This window comes from Sceloporus undulatus, chromosome 2 (genome assembly GCF_019175285.1).
Source record: "Sceloporus undulatus isolate JIND9_A2432 ecotype Alabama chromosome 2, SceUnd_v1.1, whole genome shotgun sequence".
NCBI lineage: Eukaryota > Metazoa > Chordata > Lepidosauria > Squamata > Phrynosomatidae > Sceloporus > Sceloporus undulatus.
Window position 1 is genome coordinate 124,193,559 of NC_056523.1, and position 20,311 is coordinate 124,213,869.

Sequence of the window (20,311 nt, forward strand, 5' to 3'; positions counted from 1 at the left end):
AAACAAAATTAGCTGGCAAGCAGGGAGTCAAATAGCACCTCCCTCTTTGGCTGTTGATTAATACTTGCCCATCCAAGCTTTTACTGAGCCAATGGTGGCAGCTCCACTTAAGATCCAAAGCACAAGTTGTCTTCTATAGCTCAGTGCCCTGCAGTGGTTTAGCACAAGATGATGGGAAAAGCCAGTCTCCAAAGAATTATGAATCCTATCTCAAAGATTTTCTTGCTCAAAGTGAGTACAGTATCTAATAACCATGCAACGCATGTACCAACCCCATTTTCCCTGTAACATAAGACATACACTCCCTATCAGTGGTATCATATGCAATCGTTATGCCAAGGCAGGGCTACTGGGAGAAAGGGTGAGGAGAACACTTTGCTACTGCTTGCCTTGCTTTCACAAAATGGAGGGCTGTATGCTTCAGTGCAAAGAGAAGAAGAGTGCCATTACTGGGGTACTAGAAAGCATGATGTGTGATGCTGCTACAGAATGATGATGCTGCAGAGTGAAAGTGATAATGATGCTGCAGAGAGAGTAAGCAATGGAGATAGAGCAGCAGATGGAGCAGCAAGGTAATGGGGGGGGGGGGCTTGTTTCAGAGAACCTCTTATGTAGTAGGACAATAGCCGCCTAGTGAAAAGAGATTTTAAATTCCCAAATGGTCAAAATGATACATGTTTTGCATGGCCATGTGCAGGATGAGTCAACAGCACATACTAAATAGGTCACAAATGGATATTATTGAGCTTAAAGCAGTTATGCACTACAGATATTTAAATGCTGAACAAGATTCAAGGTTTTTTTTTATTGTCTGGAACAAATTTCTTTGATTTTATGATTTAAAATCCCAAATACAGTATAAGACTCCACATAACATCAGGGGTTGTAATAATAATAATAAAATAAAACATTTATTTATATGTCCCGCCTCTCCCCATGGATCGAGGCAGGAGTACATCAGACAAAATCGCTATTACAATAAGCACAAATTTATCTAAAATTACAACAAGCAATTAATAAGACAAAATTTAATAAAATTGATATAAATCCATACCTATATATGAGTAATGGAGGTAGAGTGTTACCTAGGTTCAGTTATGGTGGATCAAATGAATAGGCCCGCATGGCCTTTCTCTCAATCCTACTAAATTCTGAAGTATCTGGCAGGGACCAGGGCGACTCCACTCTTGTTTTGAAGCTTCATCGCTCCCACCCCCACTGCACTCAGACATTTGTCTGGTTCCCTCTTTGCCTCCTTTGGCTTCCAGAATAAAACATTTTTTGCTTAGGAAGGCCTTTGGCCTATATGCCTCTTTTTCGTGCTTAAGATATTTTAACTGTGTTTTATCATCTGCTGGCTTGTTGATCAATTTTTATCTCCTCCTTCGTACTTGTATGTTTATGAACTTACTATTGGATTCCACCTAAACATTAGGAGGAACTTCCTGACAATAAGAGCTGTTCGATAGTGGAAGACACTCCCTCAGAGTGTATTCAGGTCTCATTCTATGGAGGTTTTTAAACAGAGGTTGGATAGCCATCTGTCGAGAGTGCTTTAATTGTGAGTTCCTGCATGGCAGGGGGTTGGACTCAATGGCCCTTGTGGTCTCTTCTAATTCTATGATTGTATACCACTTACTCTCTTTTGCACAGTTGCTTGTCCAGCAAAGGGTCTTTTCACTCTACTCAGTGACAGTGTTTTGATCTTGCTTTTACTGCCATAGTTCCATCCCATGGAATCCTTGGATTGTTAGTTTAGGGAGAGCCCTTTGGAATTCTCATTCACAGAGCTTCTCTGGTGCCAAACTACAAGTCCCAGGATTCCACAGGATGCAGACATGTCGGTTAAAGTGGAATCATAGTACTGTATTTATGTAGGGCCCTAAAACCAACCAGTCTCATTAGTAATTCAAGTTTAGGGTAATGTGGAATGTGGGTTTCAGCCATCAAATGATATTATGATTTTCTAGTTAAACTAATGACATTAAAAAATTGAGAATTCACACAACTGGAAATGCAAAAGAGGTCAATTTGATTGAACACAGTTTCCCCTAAAAATAAAAATTTGAGCACTCAAGTTTCTAATCAAATATTAACATTCTCTTTTGAAATCTTGGCAGTTACAGTGGGCCGTTGTTATCCGCTCACCCACCCCCCCCCCCCCGTGGATACCAAAATCCATAGATGCTCAAGTCCCATTAAATTCAATAGCAAAATGATGTCCCTTTATAGGAAATGGCAAAATCAAGGTTTGCTACTTCAAATTTATGCTTCCTTTGAATATTTTCAAGCTGTGGATGCTTGGATCTGTGAATAAAGAATCCATGGATGCACAGACTTGACTGTAATTTTGCAGTTGCACAGCAGTTACATGTGGGGAACCAGAATGGTGTAGGTTTGAGTGTTGGACTAGGACCCTGGACACAAGGGTTTGAATCTTCACTCAACCACAGAAACCCGTTGGCTGACCTTGGACAAGTCACACTCTCTCAGCTCAGTGAGAGGCAAAGGCAACCCCCCCCAACAAAACTTGCCAATAAAACCCCGTGATATGGCATTTTTTGGGTTGCCATAAGGCAGACATGACTTGAAGACACAGAACAAGAGGAAGTAACATGTAAATATCTATGTTAGACCTATTAATGATATTATTTTGAATTATTTACATATGTTACCTGCCCCTTTCTTTCTTTTTTCCCTTTCCCTCCAAATGAAATCCTTTTAAATTATGAGCATATTATCTGTGTTGTTGTAAAACGAAACTTCTCATTAAACTTTCTTCAAGTAAAGGTCTGCATGCTTTTAAAATTATTGTGCTTTTAAGGATTTTCATAAGCTTTTGGTTAAGCTATGCATTTCTGGACTTTTAGCATGAAAATATTTCCTTTTTATTGTTTCCTATGGCTAAAGGGAATCTTGGCAACAAAACAGAGAAACTCCCCAAATAGTTGGACAAACTAGGCTGATCCAGGAGATTTGTACTGACTGTTAACAGTCTATCTATGATTATCTTGAGGAGTCCCAACTAGGGTGTGGCATAACAGTTTGAGCATTGAACCATGGCTCTGGAGACCATGGTTCTATTCTGCATTCTGCCATGGAAACCCACTGGGTGCGCCACACATTCTCAGTCCCAGAAAACCCCATGATAGAGTCGTCTTAGGGACACCATATGTTGGAAATGACTTGAGGGTGTACAACAACTACTAGGTAGGCAATTTTCTCTCCCAGATGTGTAATCATCTGTTTACATTCTGGGACAAAGGCAAACCATAAATCATATAGGACTTTTCCATGAACAGCTTTAAGTAGCTGCTGTATGTGCCTTCTGTGCAGGTTTCTGATGGTTGCTTTGATGGAAGGGCTAAAGACTTCACCCAGAAATCCCTGGTAACTGAGACAACATATGGACCTTCAACTACGAGTCAGATTCCTGGACTATCATCTCTGTACCATCTGCTCTGTATAACTGACATGGCAGGATTTTGGAGACTTTGGTTTAGCTAACACTAGCTTACAGGAATGATCAGTTTAGGAAGTCAGTCTGGGAGAGTCTCAATAAGTCAGTGTCAAGCCTTACTTCAATAAACTTCCCGAACCAGCCTGGCTCTAATCCTTGGAAAAATCCACAAACAAATGCAGATCTGCCATCCCTTTTTCCACAGTGGGTGGGAGCCAGGTGGCTGACAAGTGGTATATTTGTTTATTGTAATTTAAGCCCCTGAGGTTGCCAAGCCAATGTAAACTCAATGAAAAGACAGCCACACTGCAGCCTGGGTTTGGACAGTGCAAAGCATGCAAGCAAAAGCAGAGCAGAGTTCTAGAGTAGAGAGGGAAAAGGATGCTTTTGTTTGAAAGAACATCTGTGAAACCATGAAACCAGCACAGATTTTTCCATAATGATTATCAAAACCCATCCTGATTTAATTAGTATGCTAGCTTCATGAGAGATTGACAGTTATTAATTCCAGGGACTAATAAATTAATCATCATCATCAGACTGCTCAGTTGCCTTGCTGGCTAGCAGCAATAAAACTACACAGGAAGCTAAATGGACACCAATCATCTGCAATACACTGCTCCCAAGTATTAACCTCAAGTTTGTTTCCCTAGGAAAAGTTCTCATTTTTTTTTACTAGTGAGAACTGGAAGGTTAAAAAGGTCTTAGAGTGACACAACTACTCTTTATCAACAGACCCACTGGCAAGAGCTGGGTAGAAGATGCAGGTGATCTTGCACCTTGCTCCAACCATTACGCTTTACTTCCTTTCCAAGAAGATTGTTACAGGTTCTGAACTTTTCTCTTCCTGTGCAATAGAGCCAGGCACAGCACCGAGGAGAGATGCCAATGCCAAAAGCATAATAAGGCCAAAGAGGAATCAGATGTTGTACAAGCTTCTATTTTAGACCACGCGGCGGTGCCAAAACATTACTGTCACAGCTTTGTTTAAACATACTCGAGGATCCATGAACAGACTGCACTGAATCTCTTCTGCTTGAGAGAGGCAGTAATGTATAGTACAGACAATGCAAAGGCCTACTTTCTATTTCCAACCCATCACCTGAGGTAAAGTTCTCCAGGAATCAAGATATAACCAATAATAGATGTAGAATATGATTTCACACCAAGTTAAGAATGAAAGCTGTAGCTTTGACTGGTGGTGGCAAGAAAGAGCAAAAGCAACAAGGACCAGTCTGTGTCTCTAATCCATAATGCTCTGTCAGCTGAAGACTAGAATTTCCTATGTCAAAATGTCTGATTAGGCATTTAAAATGAAGACAAAGGGATTCCCTGCCAAGTGAGAAGCAGCCAGAGGAAATACTGCAAATAAGGGCCAAAAGTAAAAGAGTCTAGCAAGAAATTCTTTCTTAGTAATGCCGTATCTGCCAACAAGCACCAAAAAGCTGCAGTTCTGCCCCAAACATGGCAGGACACCCAGGTATGCTTCAATATCCTTATTCTTCACAGTCCAGATTCTGTATTTCCTATTTTTGTAGCCCAAGGTACACATCCCAGCCCAGGATTTCCTCTGCCCCATTTAGGATTCGCCCCTTCTCACTCGCTGCCCCTCACTCCTGGAACCTTCTTCCCCCACGAGCAAGAGCCATCACTTCTTTAACCAGCTTCAAAAAAGAGTTGAAGACCATCCTGTTCAGAGAAGCGTTCCCAGGCATTGCATAACTGTCACTTGCTATTTGATGTTTCTTTGTTGTCTGTTTTTATTGAATCATTTCCTGTATTGCTATGTATTTTATATGTATTATCCTTCTAGAAAGGCCCCTTCCCCTCCGCCACTCCCTTCTCCTTTTGTGTCGTGTCTTTTTAGATTGTAAGCCTGAGGGCTGGGAACCGTCCAATTAAAAAGATTGTATGTACAGCGCTGTGTAAATTTACAGCGCTTTATAAATAAAGGTTAATAATAATAACAACAACAACAACAACAACAACATCACAGTCAAATCCAGAGAAACCATAATGCAGAGGTGGGCAACCTCTGGCAAAGTGCAACTCCCACCAGGCCTAAACACTGGAAGTTACAGCCCAAAAACATCTGGAGGGCCTAGGTTTCCCACTTCTGCCATAATCCAAGAGCTATTTTATATATTTTTTTAATTGAGCCAGGAAGAACAGAGAAGGGACACTTTGCCCAGACATCACTCCCCTGTATAATCTCTTACTCCTTCCCAAAGCTTTCTCCCTAAAATGGGCAGAATTTGAAGCAGAAAAATGCTTATTGGGGAAAGAGCCTACCCATGGTTTTTTATTTCCTATAGTTTACGCTAGTCACCCATGTCATTTCAGTAAGTAGTTCTTTTTTTCATGTCTGGATCTTCATTCTTTGCAATAGACCACTGTAGGCTTAGAGTTTGTAAAGATGATTCACTAAAGTCAGGGTTTAAATTGCTTAGTGGCTATCAGTGAGGCAGAGCTGGTTTAGTGTGTGTACTTGAGAAACACTGGGTTCTAAGGCCAAAATCATAGTTAGACACTAGGAAGCCTTACTGTCAGTTAGAAATGTTAATTTTTGTGGCTGGGAGATTCAGAGACTTGTAAATCAAAAAACAATTTCCTTAGCTCTGATGTCCCTAAAAGGAAGCAATGTGGCCTTCAAAATCAGTCTAGCACAAATAACTGAGTGAAGAGTAGTCACAACCAAAATGTCTCTCAGAATGGTATCATACCACGTCTAGTGTCTTCTTTGGATGAAGTCACTGACCTGCTCCACAGTGAGCACCAAATACATGCAAACATCTTAAGGTAAAAATAGCTAATAATAATAATAATAATGTTTATTTCTAGCCCGCTTTTCCAAAGATCAAAGCGGGTTACAACATGGATACATCGAACAGTATACAATATAAAACATACCAAGTTAAAAACATCATTAAAAACATTCCAATAAAACATTTGAAATTTCCAAAAATAAAACCAGAGAAACAAACTAGCCGAATAGCAACTGTATATCGGGAGAGAAAACAGATGTCAAGACACATGGGGGAAAGCTTGTTGAAAGAGATAGGTCTTAAGTTCCTTCCTGAACTGGTCAAAGGAGGTGACAGAGCGGAGGTTGTCAGGAAGGGAGTTCCAGGTCTGCGGGGCCGAAACAGAAAATGCCCTTTGAGAAGACGAGATATATCTCATCTTGGGAACTCTTAGCAATTGCTTCCCGACCGATCTGAGAGTGCGGGGCGGATTATATGGGGAGAGGCGGTCCTCCAAGTACCCTGGGCCCAAGCCATTTAGGGCTTTATAGGTAATAACCAACACCTTGTATTGCGTCCGGAAGCAAATGGAAATTGCTTTGGACCTGTACGGGTTAATTTTGGGGGTGGGGGGGGGGAATCTCACATCCATTCCTACACCCCGCGAAGCCATGCTCCATTATCAACTCACTCTGCTCATTCCAGGCAGTTGTGTGCTCTGATTCATAGGCTGTCTCTCCGTAGCCAGGTGTCCCCGCATCACTCCGTGGCCCCCAGTAAAAGATCCGCCCTGCTAGATTCTCCAGTTTCTGCAGTGCCGACATCTTATACCCTTTGTTCTTGCTCGAGTTTTGAGAGTTCACCTCAGCTCCATGGTTCATGTTTCCCTTTATTTTAATCACCAGTTCTTTTGCTTGCCCCAGCTCTGCTCTCACAGCAATCACAATGAGGACACGCTGTCAGGATTTAGGAAAGCACTTGCCTCAGTCATTGCCATTTGCCAACAGGTAGGGACAGAAACAACCCTCTTCCTGTCCTGCTGCAGGAAGAGAAGGGTGAAAGAAGCAACAGGAGAGCAGGCCCAGCCCAGCTCAGCCTCAGCAGAGCTCTTTACATTCCTGTCCAATTGGTTGAGACAGGCATTTGACTCAAACAGACTGCTCTCGATTTCTAACAGGAGAGAATTTCCATCAAGTCCACTTCCCCAGACCAAAACAGTCATGACAGTTCAGCAACTGGTAGAGAGTTCTTCAGGGCAGCCATCCATGAGCATACCAGGATTCCCCAACCCCCACGACGTCCAGGAAAGATCCAAGATTGTCCAGTCCATATTCTCTTTCTGTGCCTTCAGCAGCAAATACAGGCAGCCTGGTCACTTACACAGCTGGTCAGAGGGTGAACAGCGGGCAGATTTGATTAATACAGAAGGAGGAGGGAGGCTTGCCAGATCAACTGTAGGGAGGGCTACGCAATAAAGCTTAAAATAGGTCAGAGATTCTCTGAATCTTTTTCACCCTCAGGCCTGAAGGTAGGACAAATAAGGCTCTCACCAGGTAGGAAAACGCTGCAACGCAGGATGATTCTCCAACATAAAGGAGGGAGCAAAAATTCAGAAGACAGAGCAGTTCCAATAACTCAGTGAAACAACCACACACCAATGTGAATAACTTGGGCTATAGATGGTTCAAGGGAGATGCAGTCTGTAAGACACATGCAAGAGGAGCTTGTTCATGTCTATATCCACACAGATGCTCTATGTTCTAGTGATGGAACCTTCCCTTTCTGAATGCTGAGTGGCATTCAGGTGCAAACACTCTTTAGCACTATGTCATTTACTGTAACCATGCCCTGTAGAATCTATTTCTAAACATGCCCAAAGAGCTCAGATCCTTTAAATGAAGCACAAAATGTGTGCATTGCTGCACAGTCCAAAATCTACTAACAAATATCTGGAAAGAAAACAATTACTTGCTTCTGAAAACAACCTTTGCTTTGCCTGAATCCGAAGATTAAGAACAAGCTGATAGATGAAACCACCTGTAACTGATAAGAAGTAGGTTGGGGACAGAACAGAAGGAGAAAGTACTGTACAAGGGAAATGTCTCTTCCTCATATGGATTGCTTGCCAAAGAGAGCTATGTTTAGGACAATAATCTGAATGTCACAGTGGCAATCTGGAGACCAAACAAGTGGGGAAAGTTATTGCTTTAGCCCCCCAGAGCTACGGAAGATATAACTAACCAGCCGACCAAGCAAATGCATCCACAGAAAAAGCTGGGTCCAAAACTGGAAGGTGAAGTCGGAGATGTCTTCCCATGTAGTTTGAGGACTGCTGGGCTCAGTGTCCATATCACTGTTTCCAGAGGATAGTTCTGCTCCTTACGCTTTCAGTGCTGCGACAGATTTAGATCCCATCACCAGTTCTTCCAATGTTGTAACTATTTGCTCTTCCTCAGAGCACAGCTGGCTTGCAATTCAGAGGCAGCCTGGAAGCCAAGGCTCCACTTCTAGACAAGGAGAGCAAGCACAGTGGCAGGGTAGCTTGCAGTATTGTTTCAAGAAAAACCCCAAAGGAACAGGCTTGAAGTGGGAAGAAGAGAAGAGGCTAGGCATGGTGCCAGGTTTCCAGAAAGCCCTTAAAGGAACAGACTCCTGCCTCTGCCTCTGTACAAACAGCCAAGCCATCCTAGCTGGCTACGAAGAAACTGCACACTCCCCAACCATTTCAGCACCGGTAGACAGATGACTGTCACTAGAGATGCATTCGCTTTGGGACTGAAACTCTGAACACTTAATTAAGGCGACAAAGAGGATTGCTTTCCTAGCAATTCATCAGTCTCTAGGTCTCTTTAGTCACAGACCAACACAATAATTCCACTCAGATCATAAGACAAGAATATATTCACTTCCTCTAAGAGCAATCAGTTCTGACTGCTGCAGAAATACTGCTTCAACACCAGTCAACAACCCAGTAAGACAAACCAATCACATTGTTGGAAAATACTTCAAATCCTAATGTACAAAAAGGCAGTTATTGGATACCGAAGTGATTTTTCCAGCCTTGACTAACACAGACAGAACTTTGCAATGACCATTTACACTACTAATCAGCTCTCAATAAAATATTATCTTAGTAATTTCTGCAAGCAAAACATAGGAAAAGTGCAGATGTGTGACTTTATATTGTTGCTGTTGTGTGCCTCCAAGTCATTTCTGACTTAGGTTGACTCTAAGGCAAATCTGTCTCAGGATTTTCTTGGTAAGATTTGTTCAAAGGGGTTCTGCCTTTGCCAAGGTCATCCAATGGTTTTCTGTGGCTGAGCCACAGAAACCTCATCTCCAGAGTCATAGTCCAATGCTTAAACGACTGCATCACACTTCACATTACTGCAAGTCAAGTAAATCAACTTAAAACAAAGCAGGCAAGGTGATATATGGTTGAAGCAGGACAACCACCTTATTGCCTATACAGTATTTGAATTACAGTCAATAGTGAAATCAAGTGCTTCAAGAGAGAAAGAGAACAATAAGGTTTGCAGCCTTTTCAGCTCATTAGAACTCAAAACCTTGATTTCTGGCTCTAAAAGAAAGAAGCTCTCACTTCCAAAAAGATAACAGAGGGTTAAAATTGTGCAGGTGAAGCCGCATTAGATCAGGTGAAATTTTTTTTGTCATCTCAGGAGGTAAATCTCTGGTGGGTTCAGCACAAAAGCTTAAAATATTTTCTAATGAGCATGCTGGAATAGATGCAACTAGCCAGAGCAGCAGAAAGTAATGGTTGTGTAAGAAGACAAGGAGTGGAACAAGATAGGGCAGATGGAAGAGTCCTTGAAGCACTCTGTCCTTCTAACCTGTATGCTTTTGACCTAATTGGATAGTTCTTTCCTTGAGCAGTGGACATGCAAACCAGAGAATTAAGGCCTAACCAGAGATGTTCGATTTAACTGAAAACATTGGATGTCTGGTCAGTTCAGACTGAGAGCCAAGGTGCTGTACACAAAAAAGGAAGAAAACAAAGCCAACAACCCAAAACATGCCTTTTCCAAATACAGTTATATCAAAATTCAGATCATAGTCACCACCATCACATGCAATGTGGCACTAACTACTGCAAACACACCAATATAGAAAAACTACAGCAAAAGAACACAACTATCATTAATGGACACTTAATGTAAACCCCACTATTTCCACCATGATAGGGTTGCCTTAAGAGTCGCTATAAATCAAACAAATTGAAGGCACACAATAACACCAATAATGTCTGAAATACAAGATGGGTGTGATCTTTAACAATGGGTTCAACCCCAAACTGGATTGACAGACCTATATCTTCTATTTCCATTGGAACAGATGCTTCCAGTTACACCGCTGCTGCTGCTACTTTCACCACCTACACTGCCTCCTCCTTCACCTCAAGATGCCTTACAAAAAGTTAAAATGGATACAGATAAACCTTGGCATTACTAAAACACATAAAAGCTAAAACATAAGTAAATTATTAATAGAATTAAAAACAATTTTAAAGTGTACCTCTTTTTTTTTTTAAAGCACACATTATTAAAAGTATTTTCCCCATAAGAAGTCAATTCCCAAAGGCATGTTGGAAGAAAAAGCTCTCCACCTGCCTACAAAACCTGGATATAAGTCATATAGGGCTTTGCAGGTCATCATAACCAAAACACTGAATAGTGTCCTGAAAGAGATCAGTAGGTAACGGCACTGTTGCAATGAGGGAGTTATATCCACTCTTTAACTAATGCTGGTCAATAGTCTAGCTGCAGCTCTTTTCATCTGCTAAAGCTTCCAAATATTCTGCAAAGGCAGCCCCACATAGAGCACATTACAGTAATCCAAATGGGATGTAACTAAGGCATATGGCCAAGTCAGAAATCCCTAGGAACAGGCACAGCTGGTGCAAAAGCATTAACTTCAAATGTACCCCTGAGAACCATAGAAACCTGAGCTTCCAGGCTCAGGGTTACTTTAATTACAGGAGTACACCTAAGATGAAAGCCTGTGTCTTTAAGGGGAGTGTAACATCTTTCAGCTTAGGCTGAATCCCTATTCCTTTTGACTGACCAGGAACACATCTGTCTTGTCTACTTACACACGAACATGCCCAGTTGCTAACAGCTGGTCAGAAACAGCCAATACCATGGGAAGTAAATTCCCAAAAACATAATTCCATACTTGATCTATCTGCTACATAGGATTAACCTGTCCTGGAGCATGACATCCTAAGGCGTAACTGAAAGCAAATTGTACAGACAACAGCTTTATTATTTATAAATGATAAATGTCTTTACACATTTAAAGCTTAAGTGTCACTTCCAAGCTCATCTCACCATAGTTACTTCTCAACTGAACCAATCTGATATGTAATGGCATCAATTTTCTCATTACATAAGAAGGATACTGGAACATACATCATTTTATCCTCTGTCAACTGTACTGTCTTAGCTGTCACAACACTGTCTTTCTTTTTTACAGGATCTCAGAACTTGAGAGAGTTGGGTACAAAAGTTATTTCACCCTGAGAAAGTGAATATTCAGGAGTTATGGACAACTGAAACATTATTTGGTGGAATATTCTGCCAGAAGATTCTTCTGATGAGTGTTAAGTCATCATACCAATAAACCCAGTTTCACCCATCAGATGCAAGTTATGTATCCTAATTAAGCTGATTCCCCGGAACTTGGCTCTAACCAAATGGCTAAAACAATAATCTGGTAGCTGTAATTCTGAACTGCTCGACAGATAAGGACTGGCCAACAGTCAGGGGCCTTCTACATTTAGGCAGGGATGACAGCAATTAGATGATGTAAACTCTTATGAACAGCTAGCATGCTTTATCCCCTTGAAACTTTGCTGCTGGAGCTTTACCACTCCTTCCATGAATTGAAATATGCAAATATGGTTTTGCACAACAGCTTTCCTATGGCATTTTCCTAAACATTTGCCATGATTTGCAAAATGTTATTAGATAGAGACCACCACATATGTATGTTTACCATTGGAAGCTGCAGAGATAGCAAAAGAAACAGCACACATATATTTTTCACTTTTATGAGAGTCAGCTACATCCCTTGAGCTCATTACCCATTCCCAGTGACTGAACAAGACTGGGCTAGAGAGCTGCAGATTTCACTTTAATAAAGTGTTGCAATCCTCCAGTTAAGCTCCCTGACCAGCTCCTACCACACATTTTTAGAAATATGTTAAGACTTAAATTATACCTGGACATTTTATCAGTGAGAGGGAAAGGTGGAAGTAAGAGGACAAGTAAATTGCCTTAGCTTTTAAAATGGAAGCAATATATGTTTAAAGATTTCAGTAATAGTAATGCATAGAAATTGGCTTCTTTATCAAGATTTCAAATCACCACCAAGTGATGAGTCTCACCAGTCTCTGAAAGATTATTAAGTACTGACCAAGCTCTACTCCAGTGCCTAATGCATCAGCACATACATGCTTATGATAAATCATTAACATCTACAGGAGCAAATGTTGCTAAAGCAACACTTCAAAAACTAGAACACCACATATTTTCAACAAGCATCTTCAATTCTAAACTAACTTCTAAAACTTTGGGAGCTTATGCTTAGAAGGTATGCAGTACAGATTTCATCAGCAATTGGAACTGTATTAGAAACACTTGGCCAAAGATATTTTTCTCTGTCAAAGGCTGCAGTGAAATGAAAAGACACTACATGAGACAGTAAATGTATCAGTCATTAAAAAGTATATCACAGCTGTTGGTTGGTTTTTTTTTAAAAGGTAACGACTGCTAAGTAGGGTGAACAATTTTCAACAAGATGGTGACAAAACATAAAAGGAAACTGATTCTTTCTTTCTACAGGCATGATCCTGTAGATGCACAATGAAAACCAGGAGAATCTGTCCCTTCAATTATTTTTTTTTCAGAAAAGATGTTCTTAGGCATTATGTTTGTAAAGTCATGTTTAATTTTTTCCCCAAGAGGTGTAGAGTATTGAAGTACTTGGAAGAACATCCAAGTCAAAAAAACAGCAGACAGGAATAGATGGCATTTATTCTGCAGAGGCATACTCCTCTAGGCATACATCAGCTTCTATGAGACAGCAGATCTTCTTAGCAGAAAGCACTGAAAATTCTCAAGCTACAGCTGTTCTGGTACCAAAATCAAACCATGGTGATCTGATTACCCACATCCTTCTCGAAAAGCATACAATATATTTTCCCCATTATCTAGACACCAATGATATTTTAGCCTTTCTCTAAATACATGATCTGTAGTTATAGTGGGGGCAAGATAGTTCTGGCCTTTGACCTAGCACAGTGGTCCCCAAACTTTGCTCCTCTAGGTGTTTTGGACTTAAGCTCCCAGAATCCCCAGACAACTTGATCATCAGTCATGAATTCTGGGAGCTACAGTCCAAAACATCTGGGGAACCAAAGTTTGGGAATCACTGAGCTAGCAGGTCTGTAGACCACAAATTCAAAACTAACTTTTGACAAAGAGGATCCATAGTCACAATTACCGCCCAATGTCAGTGAGCCAGGACACATAAAAGCTTAAAAGCAAGCCTCAGCATAATAGGACCACCTGGCCCACAAAGATACAAAGATGTTAACAGTAAATATGAGGATATTGTGCAAGTTAAAAACATTGAAGATACATCTTAATAGACTTGCATATGCATACTGGCATATCTCACTTAACAAAGCCTTTGACAGTGAAGTTCTTTTTTTACAGTCTTTTTATGCCTACCCAGTCCCATTTTTTCTCCTTCTTCTCTGTCTGACTGGAAGGGTTTTTGTGTAAGCAGCACTGGCACTGGAAGGCTGGTGAAGGTGGGCTAGAAAAGCAGATTTTTGATGCAGTGTTAAGGCAATATGTTTGTAGTAAAGAATATAATAATGTTTGAGCTGGGAAAGAATGGAATTCTACTCTAGCCCAACCTACTGTAGCCATGGGTGCCTGCCTACAACAGCTAAGTTAAAAACACTAGCTTCCTTCAGAATCCCTTACGCACCAAACATGAGCAGCAAAGCAGGGGGAAAGGAGATTAGCCTGCCTCACCAGCTCTCCCCCATAATGTTACAAAAGCAAAGATCAGTAGGTCATCAAAGTGAAAATCATAAGAAAAGTGGAGGCTGGTGAAAGAAAATGTCATCCCTGGATCTAAATTGGAAAAAATCTTCAAGTGGTCTGTAGCAGGCTCAAAATATTTTGTTTACTTATGCAAGGCTCACGTGGAGGTGGAGCAGCAAGGTAATGGAGGCTTGTTTCAGACAATTTATTTAGTAGGACAATAGCCGTCTAGTGAAAAGAGTTCTATACACTCATGTCTTTTTCTCTTCCTATGGTGTAGCATAGAGAAGACCAGGCACTGTAATTATTCTTGCTGTCTGCTCAGCTGGGAATTGGTTCCAATCCCACCAAACTGGTCAAATCAAGCTTGTTGTGCCAGAATTTAAAAGCAGCAGAAAAATATACTAATTTTATACTTGCAACTGAATCAACTGATATTGAGATTGGTCCTTCTTGGCACTAGCAGCCTCTATTTCACACTCCTGCCCTACATGGCTCTGTGAAGTTTACCTACAAGTTCAACTGATATCCTTTCTTGAAAGTAAAATTTACTGTGCTAAATGAGACTTGCTTCCAAGAACACATGGTTAGCATCAGACTGTTTGACAGATTTTAGCATCTGGCTGCACATACTACATTGTTAAAAAGCATTCGACATTTTGAAATGTTGTTCTCTTGTACATATGCACTTTATGACCTCTCTCATCATATCCTTATAAGCCCATAGGTTTGCTTTTAGAAGAACATCCATGTGTTAACAGTTTTTGAAAGGTGAGACCTCCTCAAAATGATTAATCTTTTGGAGAGTAGCACTTATTCAGCATTCAGCATTAACATTTCCACACATTTTCACACACTGGTGCAATTTTTACTCATCTCTTTTATGATTAAAGCAGAAAGAATACACATACTTATTTGCAAATAACACGGTTATTTTTGCAAAAACGGTGTCATCCATAATTTTCTCTCTCCTCAACCAAGTAATCAATGACCAAAGAACATAAATGGTATACTCTATCAATACTTAAAATAACAGAAATGGCTTATATGGTCCATGATTTCTTTCATTAAATTTGTAACAAGAGATGGCTGAGTCAGACATTCTGAAACTGGCAAACCAATCTTTAGCAGCATCACATCTTTGCAAGCCATGTGGAACATCCCCCTCTGGTGGCTGGCCCACACAGAATGGGGATAAGCCATGGCTCAAGAACCATATATCCCCCTGTAATAACCCTTCTGTGCAGTAAAATGTCCTCTGATCTTCCACTTCATCTATAGTACTTCACACAGGCTGGGTCATAACCTGGGAGGAGTACAGCTGAAATAAAATAATGGTTCTCAACCTGTCACCTTTCAGCCTATACTAACAGAACAGGAGACCGACTGAAAGAGTAAAAGTCTACATAATGCTTTCTTCTCAATCTTCCATTCATACATTACTTACTGAAAGTTAGGCATTGAAGTAAGGCATACAGATATATCACAACCTAACCATTCAACTCAGGGACATGTTAGTGTGGAATATGAGAACACAAAGGGATCTTGTAGCACTTTTGAGACATAGGGGCTATGCAGACCGGCATCTTTGCCCAGCCTGGGGGCGGAGTCAGGGCGTGGTGTCTACATGACACATGCCCTGACTCTGCCCCCAGGCCGGCATGACAGTGTGCGGCATACCACATGGCATGCAGTGTCATGGCACTCCTCTGGTGCTGCGTCTAGATGACGCAGCACCAAAGGAGCACCATAAAGTCACAGTACAAAAGGAGCCGCTTTTTGTGGCTCCTTTCTTGCCATGGAAAGGCCAGATTGGGGCTGTGGCATGCGGTTGCCACAGCCCTGATCAGGTGAAGACGGAAACAGCTGCAGGCCACCCCTTCAGGGGTGGTCTGCACAGCTTCATACTGACCAAAATATGTTCCAGCATAAGCTTTTGTACTCTTGTTGCATTTGAGGAAACAGACCAAGTCTACAAAAGCTTATGCTATAATATCTTTCACTCAGTCGCAAAAGTGCTACAAGATCCCTTTGCATACTAACCGTGGATGGGTCACATACACCTTAAAACAGATCGGAAAACAGAATTATGGTGTCTTTTTAGTCAGGGGAATAGACCTGTACAAAAAGGACTACATCCAAGCAGTGAACGTGGAATGATTATTGGGTTTTAGATGATCTATTGGTCTGGAAGAATGAGATGTGTTCCCTGCAGTTAAAGTTATCCTCCTTAGATTCATCATCCTTTTCTTCCTCTTCCTTTTTGACAGCATTTTCTTTTACTGTATTTGGTTCCTGCCAAAATAAGGCTAATGACTCCTTGAACAGCTCCAAATGGATGAGAGCCAAATTGGCTCTGGGCATGTGGTCATTCAGTCTCAGATGTCTGCAATATTATAACAGAGCCACCCCAATGAGCATTGCTCTGGCATTAAACAGAAACACTACATGGTTGATTCTGCCATAAACATGGCAGCTGTGGCTTGACCTTCATGGGATCTGTAAACCTTGGTGGCACCTGTAACACAAGATGGTGAGGGATTATGGAATTTGTAGACCATGCATTCCTATCTCTGCCACAGCCTCATATAGTTAGCATAAGGTCACATTATTCTTTCTGTCACCTGATCCACAAGAGGCTCAGGAAGACCACCTCGGACACAAAGGCTGCCACACAGGAAACATGAGCAAGCCTATAATGCTGTACAAGCAGAACCTTCTAAGAAAGAGAGCTGCTTGGAAGATACTTTCATTCTATACTCAGCATTCTCATGAAACATTTTGGAAATGGAATTGATGGATCCACAGGACTATAAAGATGGAAGTAGGATGTACAGTGCACCTGGGAGGGACCTGACACACAGTAGGAGGAAGCAGAACTGCGCACACATGTAGGATCTGGGCCTTAATGTGACTGAACAAGGGAGAGGGGAAAGTAGGTGTGAGTGACTGGAACCTGTGTTGCTCTTGCTTATTGCTGGGGTGGGGTGGGGTGGGGTGGGGGGAGGGGATTCAACCCATGGTGAAGCAGCTGGTCTCAACTAGTTAGGGGAAAGAAATGAGTTACGGGAAAGAAATGAGGGTTCATTCTCTAATGCAGTCCACCTGCCTTTTCCTTCTCCTAGGAGCCCAGAGCATGGCCTGAATTGCTCACCACTCCTCCCCTTCTCAATTGTAAGAGGAAGGAGCAGAAGCTCTTCTCATCACCCTCCAACACTGATGCCAAGTGGTGGAAATTTTAATAGAACACAAGTGCACCAAAAAGTGACTTATGCACCTATGTCTCTACCGAGATGCTGACCTAAGTGTTGCCATTGTTGACAAGATCTCAAGATCCAACCTAGGTCTCCTTAGTAAGCCAGAGGAATGGCAAATGGAGATGCAGGATAAGAAAAGTCTTGCAGGAATGTCCAGAAGAAGGTTCCCATTTTTGCAGTCAGGACCAAGAAAGCCACCCCAGTAAGCAGCTATCCTGTGTAAAGTAATCCTGCAATTTTCCTCCCAGATCAAAGAAAGAAGCCCAATTCCCCCCCCCCTCCGCCTAATCCACATTTTTGTTGTGTGAATTCAAGACATTTCTGACTTACGGCAACCTTAAGGTGAACCTGTCACAGGATTTTCTGGGGCTGAGAGTATGTGATTCACCCAAGGTCATCCAGTGGGTTTCCATGGCTGAGCAGGAATTTGAACCCTGGTTTCCCAGTATCATAGTCCAATGTTCAAACCATTACAGTATGCTGGTTAATCTAACCCATATAAGAAGAGGGAAAATTAAAGGCAAAAAAAGTCCATGCTCAAGTCTCCTCTTTTAAAATCACTTCTAAATGTTTTGGTCTACAACTCCTATCAGCCCCTTACAGCATGGCAAAAATAAGGAGGGATTGTGGGAGGTGTCGTGCAAAACATATGGAGGGCTAAAGGTTCTCTACTCTTGGTATAATACCTATGTTCCTTGCAGTAGGTCAGGAGCAAATAAAAAAATCCTACCATGCTACAGAAGGCAGAGCAGAAGACTTTCTACTCTGGCTGATAGCTGCAATTTCTGTTGCCTGATCTCCTTGTGAAGGATTAAATCCTTTGCTATTGGCTCTAGTGTTCCACTGACTGAAGTTTTGTGCTTTTCCAACAGTATTTAAAGTATTCAAACTACTTAAAACAGTCACTCATTTCACCTATCCATGCTGAATTAAATTTACAGATCTTACATACTGAGCAGTACCTCTCCAAAAGATCTATTTATTTTAGAATTAGCTTGACAACTACAGAAAACAAGTTGTTATAGTAACAAAACACCACAATTCTAGGATTTCAAAATTTGGGGGATAGGGGAGAAATATGTCAATTATGTCTGTCTAAAAATTTTTTTAGACATTAGGCTGATGACAATTACAGAAAATATTTACCGCCCTGGTGCTGATTGAGAAAGAAAACGGCCCTGTGTGATCTTTTAACTGATCAGTATAAATATTGAGAAACAACCTATATTACTGTGCCCCAAGCTATCTGATGTGGGGAACCAGCAATTATTTTTGTCCAGTGTGCCAGTGATGATACCATATTTGTGCCCATTGGCTGCAACTGTATCTTTTTTTTCTGAAAATTTACCAAGGATTGGTAGCCAATAGCTCATGGACTGGCACCAGTCCACAGACCACCATTTTTATTAGCATCGGTTTAGACTGCACAGACTCAGAGGGGGGAAAAGCCATAACAAAGAGAAGTTGTTACTATACAAGCCACTGACTTTCAGCAAGTATTTTCAATTTCAACTGCAGCTTGCTAACTGTTCTTAATATGGCTATCTTTCTGGCAAATTAAAAAAGAAATCTGAGTTAAAAACTTGTTTTTCAAAGCTTTTGGAATCTTGCATATTTTGATTACATGTATTTGTCCATTTGCTTTATATTACATTACAAATATTTTATTTGACTAATTTGTTTTACAACTATATTTAATAGTTTTATATATTATTCCTTTCTTCCCTCTTTGTGTATATGTGTGTGTATATGTGTCTATGTATACACACACACACACACATATTTTAGCAGGACCCACTGTTTTTGGTTGTTTTACTTGTAAAGCGCAATGCATATTGATGTAACTATAAATAATGATATAAATAAATGATGATAATGACAAAGATTGCACACTTCTTCTGGACAGAATTTGAACTCCACAATCTAATTCTACATTGTACCAAGACACTATTTTCACCACACTGAGAATTATCACATATTCAAAATTATCTATATTCAAAATAAGGAAAACTGGACTATTCCGGTTCCCAGTTCCAATTCCTGGAAAGGAAATAGTCTATCAATATTATTTGTACACCCATGACTCCCACTTTGTGCTTTCTCAAATAAAAAAAAGCTCAGGTTTCAAAAGCCACCCTTCCTTACAATCACAATAAAACAATGTAATGAGGTGATAGGCAGAATGGTAGATCAGTATCTACTTCTTAGACCTTCAAGTTCTTTGAAGTAGATAAAAATATATCTTGCCTTCAGTAAACAAGTTATTTCTCACTCAAATTAAACTATTAAAATGAATAAAGGCAACGGTGGGAAGAATGAATTAATTATGGTGTGGAAGGAATATGAACTCAGTTATCTTTAAAAAAATTCTGGTTCGTTGTTGTTGTTTTATGCCTTCAAGTAGTTTCTGACTTATGGTGACCTAAGGCAATCCTATCATTCTTCAGAGGCAGTTTTGCCATTGCCTTCCCCTGAGGCTGAGAGCATGTGACTTGCCTAGGATGACCCCATGGGTTTCATGGCTAGTGTTATTGTCCAACACTCAAACTACTATGCCACACTGGCTCTCTAATTTCTTTTCTGGTAGTGCAATGAATTTCCTAAGCGTAGAATTTTTAAATTGTAATTGTATGTTGTTCCACCAAACCAGACTGGTAGCTTGAAATCTGTCCACATCCAGTTTATTCAATAGCCTCTAGCACAATCACAATCATCATCATCATCATCATCATCATCATCATCATCATCATCATCATCATCATCATCATCATC

The 20,311-nt window shown here is 40.8% G+C and overlaps 1 protein-coding gene across 2 annotated transcripts in view; it reads right to left on the minus strand.

Moving 5' to 3' along the window:
• Positions 1-20,311, minus strand: part of PRKACA (protein kinase cAMP-activated catalytic subunit alpha) — a 78,129-nt gene that overhangs the window by 39,620 nt on the left and 18,198 nt on the right. The window contains exon 1 of one of the 2 annotated variants that reach the window (XM_042449052.1): positions 6,896-7,100. The exons of the other annotated variant lie outside the window; for it this stretch is intronic. Within the exon in view, the coding sequence (XP_042304986.1) occupies positions 6,896-7,085 (190 nt within the window). The 5' untranslated portion in view covers positions 7,086-7,100. Of the gene's footprint in view, positions 1-6,895; positions 7,101-20,311 lie in introns of those variants that run through there. 2 annotated transcript variants of the gene reach the window in all.